Source organism: Leptonychotes weddellii, chromosome 2 (assembly GCF_054177405.1).
Source record: "Leptonychotes weddellii isolate Sample4059 chromosome 2, ASM5417740v2, whole genome shotgun sequence".
Lineage (NCBI taxonomy): Eukaryota > Metazoa > Chordata > Mammalia > Carnivora > Phocidae > Leptonychotes > Leptonychotes weddellii.
In genome coordinates this window covers 69,231,802-69,243,183 of record NC_138370.1, presented here as the reverse complement: position 1 = coordinate 69,243,183, position 11,382 = coordinate 69,231,802, and the positions used below count along the sequence as shown (strand labels likewise).

At 44.6% G+C, this 11,382-nt stretch overlaps 1 protein-coding gene across 5 annotated transcripts in view; it reads left to right on the top strand.

Annotated features, from left to right (window-relative positions):
• The window catches only part of C2H4orf51 (chromosome 2 C4orf51 homolog), a 34,267-nt gene extending 23,796 nt beyond the window's left edge, over positions 1–10,471 (top strand). For 2 of the 5 annotated variants that reach the window (XM_081811827.1, XM_081811826.1), the window contains 5 exons: positions 2,086–2,144; positions 4,060–4,117; positions 4,550–4,623; positions 7,124–7,290; positions 10,197–10,471. In XM_081811827.1, coding sequence (XP_081667953.1) covers positions 2,086–2,144; positions 4,060–4,117; positions 4,550–4,623; positions 7,124–7,231 — 299 coding nt within the window. In that variant the 3' untranslated portion in view covers positions 7,232–7,290; positions 10,197–10,471. Of the gene's footprint in view, positions 1–2,085; positions 2,145–4,059; positions 4,118–4,549; positions 4,624–6,518; positions 7,291–7,784; positions 8,194–9,432; positions 9,627–10,196 lie in introns of those variants that run through there. The other 3 variants (XM_006747618.2, XR_014142832.1, XR_014142833.1) reach the window with 3 other exon arrangements.
• The last annotated feature ends 911 nt before the right edge of the window (positions 10,472–11,382 follow it).

Here is an 11,382-nt window from a genome sequence, read left to right as displayed (position 1 = left end):
TGGTTGGCCCGGTGATGGGTATTAAGGAGGGCACGTACTGCATGGAGCACTGGGTGTTATACGAAAACAATGGATCGTGGATCACCACATCAAAAACCAATGATGTATTGTATGGTGACTAATATAACATAATAAAATTAATAAAAAAAAAACAATATTGGAGAACAAGAACAAAGTTGAAGGACTGACACTACCCAACTTCAATACTTACAAAAAGCTACAGTAATTAAGACAATGTGGTATTGGTGAAAGAATAGACATATAGATCAATGGAACAGAATAGAGAGCCCAGAAACAGACCCGCATAAATATAGGCAATGTATCTTTGACAGAGGAACAAAGGCAAAACAATGGAGAAAAGGGTCTTTTCAACAAATTTTGTTGGAACAACTGGTATCCACACGCCAAAAAAAAAAAAAAAAAAAAATCTAAACATAGACCTTACACCCTTCACAAAAATTAGCTCAAGATGAATCATGGACCTAAATGTAAATGCAAAAGTGTAAAACTCCTAGAATATAACATAGGAAAAACCTAGATGACCTTGGCTATGGCAATGACTTTTTAGATAGAACACCAAAGGCATGATCCATGAAAGAAATAATAGATAAGCTGGACTTTATTAAAATTAAAAACTTCTGCTCTGCAAAAGATAATGTCAAGAGAGTGAGAAGCCACAGATCGGGAGAAAATATTTGCAAAAGACACTTTTGATAAGGAACCGTTATTCTAAATATACAACGAAGTCTTAAAACTCAACAACAAGAAACAAAAAACTGACTAAAAAATGAGCCCAAGACTTTAACAAACACCTCACTAAGGAAGATATATATAGCAAATAATTAGGGCACCTGGGTGGCTCAGTTGGTTAAGCATCCAACTCATGATTTTAGCTGAGGTCTTGATCTCAGGGTCGTTAAGTTCAAGCCCCACACTGGGCTCTGCGCTGGGCATGGAGCCTCCTTAAAAAAATGTATATATATATATATATATATACATATGTGTGTGTATATATATGTAGACATTCTTTAGTAGGTGAATGGATAAATGAACTGTGGTACATCCAGACAATGCAAGATTTATTCAGCACTAAAAAAAATGAGCTATCAAGCTATGGAAGGACATGGAGGAATCTGAAGTGTATATTACTAAGTGAAAGAAGCCAATCTGAAAAAGCTACATACTATATGATTCCAACTACCTGACATTCTGGAAAAGGCAAAACCACGGATGCAGTAAAAAGATCAGAGGTTGCCAGGGGCTGGGAAAGAAGAGGGATGAATAGGCAGAGCACAAAGGATTTTTAGGGCAGTGAAAATACTCTGTATGATATTATAATGATGGACACATGTCATTATACATTTGTCCAAACGTATGGATTGTACAACACCAGGAGTAAACTGTAATGGGAACGGTGATTGTGATGTGTCAGTGTAGGTTTCTCAGTTGTAACAAATGTCCCACTCTGGTGGGGGAATGTTGATAATGGGAGGCTATGCCTGTGTGGGGGCAGGAGCATATAGGAACTCTATGTATCTTTCAATGGTCCTGTGAACCTAAAACTGCTCTAAAAAAATAAAATCTTTAAAGAAAAAAAAGCAGCATTTGAAAGGTTAACTATTTTTAGATGGGAAAGGGGACATAGATAATTATTTTTAGCTGGATTAAAACTCAAGAAAATTAACAAAGACTGAAACACAGCCTCTACTTTAGGCTTCAGAAAAACCTCATTGAGAAAGCCAAAGGACATGTAAAACTGAATTATTTTGATAACATTTTAAAATTATAGACATATAATTTCAATGTCCCCTTAGCTGTTATCGGTATTGTTTTCTTTTTAAAATAAAATTGAAATGTGTACCGTAAGGAAAGTTACCTCCACCCTCAAAAGCTCCAAAGTATTTACCATGAGTTAACTTTTAGTCACAGTTTCATTTTACCTGACTCTTATTTTTCTGTTGGTCAAATTCTAAAAGGGAATAAGGCATGTGTGTACAATTTATTTGTATGGTATAATTGGGAGTGTAAGAGATTTTATTCTAACACTGGGTTTAATCCTGGTGTTCCTTCTTTGCATGCATGCAGGACTATTTCCTCAAATAAGCAGTTCTTTTAAAAATTCACCTGATGTCAAGCACAGTGTGGTAAGTCCACTATTGCTCAGCCATCATTTCCATGGAGAGCTTAAATCATTGTACCTGCGTATTTCATAAAAAACAAACTAGAGGGGGTTGGAGTTATTGTTTAAAATTATTTATTCATCAAACACTTATTTATGAGTGCTTATTTACTGTGTGCATAGCTTTCTTTTAGGTGATGGGGATACAAAGATAAACAACCAAGATTATACATTGTTAACTGATGATGTTGTATCTTCTTCAGAGTCACCAACTTCTCTTTCCCATGTAAGACAGTAACTGTATATAGTATATTGACAGTTTAAAAACAAAAACAGCTTTTCTCAGATTTTAAACTTTCAAATAATACAGAGGAATAGAAACAAAGGTAAAAATTATCTGAAATCCTTTCCCTCCCCCCAGGGATAATCACCATGAACATTTTAGTGAACCTCCTTAGAAATGTCTCTCTATAGTTATGCATACATAAAGATGCACACACGGACACAGAATGCATTGATGGGATCTACTGTCCTCTGATCTGCTTTAATCACTGAATATTTTCATGGACATATTCTTTCAGTGTTAGCAATAATACTTGTCATTTTAATGGATATGTAAGATTCCATTGACTGGATATATCACAATTTAAAAATATCCCATATTGCCAGGCATTTAGGTTTTTCAAATTGGCAACTATTATAAACAATGCAGTGATGAATAAATTTAAATATAAATTTTTGCAATTGCACAATTATCTCCTCAGGGTACTTTCTCATAAGTCGACTTCTTGGATCAGGATTTATGCTTATTTGAAATTTTGATATATGGCCAGATTGCCTTCTAGAAAACTGGCCTCATGCACCAGCAGTCCTCAACAGTGCCTGTTTTCCCATATTTTCTCTAACACTGGCTTTAAAAAGTAATTTTGTTATTTCCCAATTGAACAGATGAAGATATTTTAATTTCCTTTTAATTTTAATTTCTTTGATTATCAGTGAGTTTGATGAGCATCTTCTGTTTATTCGTTATTCACAGAGGTAGTTATGTTTTCTAAAGTCCCTACTAACACTGAATTATTGGACCATTGCTCCTAGGGGAAATATAGGGCCAGGTTCCTGTGAGCCTCTGGTCACAACATTTTCATCAACTATAAATTTGTGTTTATGTGTGTTTCTGTTTGAAGATACCTTATTTCATAAGTATAGTTGAGTCATTAACGTTGTACTTACAGCCAGCAGCACTCTAACTCATGCCTAAATGAAGTTTACCTAACAAGTGTATTTTCCCAGTAAGGCACATCAACGTCTTCTTGCGCTTAGGGGCATCACACAGCATGTCAGCACTACACTGGGGGCCATTTTAAACAGTGAAATCACTAAGAAAACACATAAAAATGCAGAAAATGTGGCACTAAATAGGCCCCCCCGAAGGACACTTGTTTAAAGATGAGAGCTGAAATAAGAAGGCAAAGTGTCCTCTTGTTTGACCTCGACTGAGAATACGCATGTCAGGTGACTCAAATTGTTTTCTGCTCCCTGAATGTCCTTGAATGCCTCAAAAATGCTGCATATATTGATTTTGGTGTTACAAATAAATTTTATTGAGTAGGAAAACTGGAAAATCTGGAACCCATGAATAATGAAGATTGATTATATTCATTTTCTTTGCCCATATGTCTATTAGGGTGTTTAGCTTTACTGCATTGACTTGTGTATGCTATTTCCATATTAGGATAGTACTCTTTTGCCTATCCTATTTTATCAATATTTTCCCCAGTTTTGTCTATTTTACTGTTAGTGTCTGTTATTACAATGGCTTTTGACAGCAGTATCAAAAACTGCCTTTGAATGAAGAAGCACAACACTGGAAAAGGAATTTTATTAAATTTCTCTTGTTGTGAGGGTGGTTGGTATTTATTTTTCTCTCTCTTTTTTTATAGACACACCAAATTCTGTTTGGTGATTTTTCTCCAGCACCTCCAAATTATGGAAAATCATGTAAGTCCTGTCCCAAACTATCACTTTATATCATGTTCTGCCTTCATTTTAATTATGGTCTTCATCTGGTATTTTCCTCCCTTCAAGAGTCTGAGGCCATTTAAGCCCTTTTGCATTTCTGCTTCTTTTCCTCCTTTCATGCACCTGGTTACTTTGTTGTACCTCTCCTAAACAGTAAGGATGACAGGATGCAGAAATAAAAGGAGGGAGAAATCCCAGAGAGACATTTGCCAGCAGCAGCTCTGAAAAAGAGCATGTATGTGAGAAGGTCGTGGTGGTAGCACAAGTTGGGTGGGGCTGGGGGTTAGTACGGATGTGAGTGTTTGGAGCTACTGATTAAAAGTGATTAAGGAATATTAGTGAATTTCATTTATTCATCTCATGGTAGATACTACCACAAGCATTTACACATTGCCTGTCTCTTTCTACTAGGTATGAGAATTAAAAAGCCAGGATCTAAGAATCTGATGAACTACAATCAACTAAAGAAAGACTTTCTGAAGCATGTAAGAATCTTTTTGCTTGTCACCCAACAGTGAATCCCTGGGGTGGTGTCCGTAAGTGTGCATAGTGTGGCAATGAGGATGGTGGTGTGTGTATGTGCAGAGCTGGTGTGAAGGTGATCCCAAATTTACAATCACGTGACAAATAGAAAAGTAGACCGCTCTGATGAGCATCCTCTCTTAAAGCATCATGAACATTCCTGTATAGATCTCTCCAGTTGTGGTGGAAACAAGCCTCAAAGAAGCTTATGGGAATTGGAAATTTCTCTTGTACTCCCCAAATTTTCATTAGCGGTATCAGTGATTTGCTGGATTCTGCCTCTTGCAAAAAAGGTAATGAGTTCTCAGATTGTCCTTCCTTTCTGGGACCCACCCTGGGTGCCCACTGTCCTGGGCTCACTCTCCTCAGATGCTTGTTCTGCCATCCAATATCGACCATCTCTGTTCCCCTTCACATGGCCGTCCAGAGCAGGGGCTTTGTCTTGCCTGATCAGACTTTCTCAAGATCCAGTAATTTTTTTAACAGGATGCTAAAATGGAATTCTATTTTTTTTTTTAAGATTTTATTTATTTATTTGACACAGAGAGAGAGAGCGAGAGCAGGAACACAAGCAGGGGGAGTGGGAGAGGGAGAAGCAGGCTTCCCATGGAGCAGGGAACCCCATGTGGGGCTCGATCCCAGGACCCTGGGATCATGACCTGAGCTGAAGGCAGACGCTTAATGGCTGAGTCACTCAGGTGCCCCTAAAATGGAATTCGTTCTATGTCTTAAGAGTTCTGGCAGAGATTCCTAAAGAATGAGTTGAAAAAAGGAATACGAACTAGTTTCTGCAAGCACTCCACTGACTTCACATCATTTAATATAAAAGTTACAATTATTCTTGCTTTCCTCTTACTTTTGTTTATTAAGATTTATCTTTAAATTGACTCAAAAAAAATCCCAGCCTCACCTTAAGTAATTATATTTGTGACACCATGGATTTGGTATTCTAGTTATGTGTATTAGAAAACACACACACACACACACACAAAAACCTGACCATTAAAAGAAGTGTTACTCAAGTACCACCTAACATTATCACAAGACCCACTGGTTATATACACATGGCACTTTGGAAAATGCTAGTCTGTGGGCACCAACTAGCTAATCTGACAAAGTTAGCTAATGGGGCAGGGTTGGACAGCCCACCTGGGTTCCCAGGTAACTAGTCCACTGAATGATGGCCTTCCAGAAATTGTTTCTTGATTTTTCTGCATTAGGAATTGATAACTTTGCTCCGGTGCATGGCAAGCACGAGGAGGCAGGGCTGTGGTAGGCTGTGGAGGGGGAGTTCTTTGGGGGCGTTTGGAGCCGGGCAGTCTACTAAAAGATACATTGTGCGGGGGGCCAGGGGCATCCCTTCACTGTAGTGTTGCTGCATCCTTCTAGGAAGGGTAGATGATTGCCTGAAAGTATGTATTACTGCTAGCTGGGCCTCCTGGGGGTTGCTTGGGAGAATCATGAACTATTGCTAAATAAATCCCTCTTGCTGCACGGAGCTGTGCTGGCGCCAAGCAATTCCACCGCCAGTGGCTGCAGCTGTCGTGGGGAACAGTTGCCTTTCTCTTTGAGGTGCTTCCCCGGCCCCCTCCCCTAAAGTGAGTTTCCTAGCCTCACAGTAAGTAGCCTCTTTTCAGTCAACAATTCCTGACAAATTAGTGGCATTACATCCTACTCTTGTTTTTATGGTACAACAGGCTGAAAGTATTCCCCCCAGCCCTGCCCCCCCACCTCCGCCCCAGTTCACACCATGAATGTGGGGCACTTGTTTGGGAAACCTTGGGCCTGAAGTTCTGACCACAAAAATAAATCATGACCTTTAATTTATTAGACAAGGCAAAATCTTAATTATTTTTAGAGGTGCTGTATTTTGGGGGAGGAGAACAAGCACTGAGATGTAAAATGCACAAATTCCCCGCATCAGCATCATCGGCAACAAGTAGGGATTGAAGGAAATTTTCAGCAACCGGTAAGGATTGGATGGTTGAAATGTTCAACCACCATTAACAATATTCTCACTTTTTAAAAAGTATTTGCCTGGTGGCTAATGCCTTGGTAACCCATCTTCTTACTGTCGCTGTTTCTGGGTCCTATCTTCAAGAAACTCACGTTGTAAAACTGGAAAGCAGAGCAGTCACACCCAGGAATTCCAGCCTACAGGAACAGTAGGGAAGACGGGCAAGAATCTTACCACTAAGGGGTGATTAGGCGAGGCCAGAAGCAGTGGTAGTTCGGCTGTGATTCCAGAGTTCCTGCATTTTTTTCTCTCTCCTGCTTATTGACTGGCCTTCCTGGCAGAGGCACGATATATGTAATAGGAAGGTTAACGGAGATGGAAGAAGATGCAGGGATAATCCCAACTCCTGCTCAAGAATGAGGTCTTTGCAACTGCATTCCCAGTGCCGTGCAAAAAGTAACCTCTGCGGATGGGCGAACGCTAACAACGCCGCCATTTTCCTCCAGCTTCAGCAACAGGGTAATTCCGCAAGCAAGGCGGGCTCGTCGGACGACTCAGAAGGGGATCAGTACTCCGATTATAGTCTGGGAGCACCGGCATCGTCACTTAGCTGAGTCGCAAAACCAAGTCCCAAAGGTGGAGGCCTGCAGCTTGCTTAAGTAACGACTCTGAGGTAGGAGAGGGCCCGCTACTCTCTAGACCCTCACAGGCTGGCTTTCTGGGACACTTTCCCGGGCTTCCAACACCCCCAGCCCTCAATTTTTTCTCTCTCTTAAATTGGAAGCGGGAACAAAAGTTATCGTTGTAATCATTACTGATTTTTTAAAAGGAAATCCTTGGGAGTCACACTTCTCCGCAAGAGCCACAGAAATGGTGCTGTGGCCCCGACAGCTGTGGGCTCCAGCGTGGAGGAGCCAGTCCCTTCCATCTGGGAGACCCGGGCGGGGAGGGCCGCAGGGGCGTGAGAAAGGCTTTTCTGTATTCAGAGCCCTAGCCCAGGGGAGCCGCAGCCTTCCCCGGCCGGCCTTCCCTCCGCGCAGTGTGCCGCGAGGGAGCAGATGCGCCCACGCCGTCGGGTGGGTGGGGGCGACGCGAGGCGCGGCGGACCGGGAGCTGGGGGCGGGGAGATCGCGGCCTTTCACGCCCCGGCTCTCCCCGGAGGGGCCTCGCGGCCCCGAAGCCCCGCCCACGGCCCGCCCCTCTGTCTGCCGCGGGTTTCCTCTCCCACTCCCTCTGCCCCCGTCTCCCTCCACGCTCCGCCGCCCCCCCCGCAACCCCCTCCCATGTCCCGTCTGCCTCCCGCCCTCCCGTGCGGAGCGCGCTGGAGGCTGGGCCCGGGTCCGGCGGCCGTGGAGGCGGCGCGGAGACCCGGCGCGCGGGAAGGAACCCGCCGCGGTCTCGGGCAGCAAAGGGCAGCCGCGGCTGGTGTCCTTTGAGGGCAGGCGGAACTGTGTGGTAACGAAAGTAGCTGCCTCCTACCCCTTCCTCCCCACCTCGCGCCCCGCCCCCTGGCCCCAGCTCCATTTACTTCCATTTACCCAGACCGTCTTCTCATGATTCCTGCTGAATAGAAAAGGTAATTCATTAAAAGTCGTACCACCACCGCGGCCCTGCGGACCCCCCTCCCCCCCCCCTCGCCCCGCCGCCCCGCTCCGAAACTCCTAGTGGTTATTTTTGTTCTTTAGCCCAGGTTAAGCTAAATACATTCCCGGGAAGCCATCTGGTCTGGTTCCCGGGATCCCTTCGTATGGTTTCCATTAAGCTCGCCAAACCGTGCGTTAAAAATGCAGCCTTGGAGCCACTCAGGAACCTCCAGGATTTTTGCCTTTTCCAGCCCCGTTTAGAGAATCTCAGGCAGAGGGAGGTAAAAGCCTCTGTTTAAGTTCTGAGTCCAGTACCCTATGGTCCTGGTCTTATGCTGTAATTAATATGCTTTACTACTCCAAGGAAATACAATTCTCCATGTTAACTGGTATCATTCATTCATTGATTCATTCATTCATTATTTGTTTGCTGTATGCGAAGCATTGCTTATTAGAATTCTGTTTTAATTCTAAAACTCTTATGTTAACAGCTTTACAGATGAGTTTACACAATAACCTGGCCACAGAAATTGAGTTCGACCAGCAACATTTGTGTGGTTGGATTTACACCTTTCCTTTGTTGTCTCCCATTCCACTACCCGCCACAGACAAAAAACAAATATTAGGTTGTGGGAAAATATTCCCTTACACATGAACTGGGGTTTGTGGTCCAAGAGAAAAGAAACCAGTCAGGTTCATAAAATCATAGTGTCATAATTGCAAAGTTCCTTAGAATTCATCAAAAATAAGCCTATTGGTTTATTGAGAAGACTCAGAAAGTGTAGGCGCTCAGAGGTCACTGGGCTTTCAGTACTGTGGCCTAATTCGGGGAGGAGCCCGAGACATCAAGTGCCTTATCATATACTGCAAAAAGGACTTCGATCAAACTCAATTCAGTTGTAGGACATCCTCTCTCTCCTGCTCTTCCCTCTGCAGTTTTCCCTGTGTGCTCTGCTCTGGCTCTCACCTGTGGGGAGTTACAGCCCTTTCTTGCCTCCCCTAACCTAGGCTTCACTCCCTTCTTGCTTTTTCTCTTCCTTCCTATCTCCCCACCCCACCCGAGCCCTGACTATGAGATTTTATTTGGGTTTTTTAAAGTGAAACCAGGTGCTGCCTAAAACAAAAGCAAAGTAATAAGAAGGAAAGACTATCCAACGCCTAAGGAATGTGCTGAGTTTTATGACTCAGGCTGTCCTGGCAAAGAACTCCGACTTACATGGAGAGGTGGGTGGCACAGAGCTCGGACCATACATGGCAGCCCTGGCCTCCTCAGATAGGCACGGTCAAGGCAGCCTGTGACTCATTTTCATAAAACCAGAGACTCCTGTTCCTTGTGGGACAAGACTTCCTGGAGGCTAGAGCCAAAGGATCTTCAACTTTTCCCTATGGGGACCGTTCAGCCTGACCTAGCAGGGGCCACCTTGAGGTTTGCCGGGGAAGGGAGCCCGGGCAGAAGGCCCTCCCCCGGGAAAGAAAACAGGCTTGCTGGACTTGGGCAAGGGTTTTGGTGCACTGAAGTGCTGAGTAATGCGTGTGCTGCAAAGCAACATGAAAGTTAGCTTGTATAGTACTGGAGGCAGTGGCTTGGGAGCTCCAGGTGACACAGGATTGTCACAGTGCCTTGGAGGAGGGGAATGTGGCCCAGCTGCTGGGAGCCCAAGGGGTGTTTGCTCTCTCTGCAGTAACGTGAGATGAAGAGCACAGGAAAGGCTGGTCCGATTCGGGCACCGTTTGTGGGTGACATTGCTAATGCAATCAGGAGTAAGAGCAGGAGTGGGGGGGGGTCTACATAAACACCCGAGAGACCCCCAGGCACGCATTGGCACATTCTGGGAATTCTTTGCACATGAGCATAGTAACAGGGTGAGGTGCACATTTTTTCAGTTACTAAGAGACAGGCTGAGAGCGCTCAGGAGAATGTCCGTCCTGGCAGAGGTGGTGGGAGGGGTCTGAACTTGGGTGACAAGGATGTGTTTGTGCTTCCTTCATTACACAGGCCTGGCTGGAACGGGACCGATCGTGCTGCTTCTGGTGCCCGCCACCTCAGAGAAGGCTGTCACTTTTGGAATGAGAATGAATCTTGCCTGGCATAAAGGAGATCTCCGTGCGGCAGCCTCTTAGAGTGGGGCCTTATTTTTCCTTTTCTTCTTTCCTTTTTTTCTTTTCCCTTTCCGTGGAATACCCGTTGAAAAGCTCCAGTGACCATTCCATAATTGCAGGAGAAGCTCTGCTCCACTTTTTCATTAAAGTCTACTTACCTGGAAAAAGAAAGTCTTTTAAGGACCATGACTTCATAAATATTTATTTATAGTGTGAGCAGAACTCTGGTTCTGCAGGAGAATGGGCTCATTCAGTTTTATTTATGATGTGACACTCGGGTGAGTGACATCCGTCATCTGGGTCGGTCCTCCACTCTGTTCCACTGAAGCATGTTTATGGAGTGATTATGCCTGCAGATATTTGCTATATTTAGCCCCTCTCCTCCCCTAACCCCCTCTTAGCCCTTTCAACTCCCCACACCAGCCAAAAGCCAAGCTTGTGGTCCAGGGAAGATTTGAACCCTAATGACAAGGCACAGGGGCTTGAACAAATGCAGCGGGAGCCGGGAGGCAATTAGAGCAGGAACGACGGCCGTTATTAGCATTCGTACACTAAGGTGCTTGTGCTGGGCCTGCATCTAGCACGTGAGGTCTCTCAGCTGGGCAGGAAGTGCTTGACAGGTGATGGGCGCAAGCCTGAGTGACGGATGCAGATGGATCCTTAGGAAACTTTCCTTCCCAGGGAGCTTTCTCTGGACAGACTCTCACAACCCTCAGATCTGTCACTGTGCACCTGGGGCTCTGGGGGCAGGGGATGGTAGGAGCTCTGTGACCTCTGCTGGGTCAAGGTTTCTGGTGTAACCCGAGGCTGTCCCCACTCAGCCACACCTGGTCCCTGGCTGGGGGCTGGCAGTTGCCCTTCATCAGCTGGGGAGGAGGGAGGGCCACCTTTGGCTTCTAGCTTTACAGCAGCACATGCCCCGGCCTAGGCGTTCCAGGCTGGCCCCGGGCCTGCTCCGGGCTCCGTGCTCCCTGTGATCAGCTTGGTCACCTATTGTTTATCCTGGGAAGGGCCAGGTCTTGGCACAGAGGCCTGAAGTGTTGCCAGCATTTTATTTTTAGAGACAGGAAAATGTTTGCTTC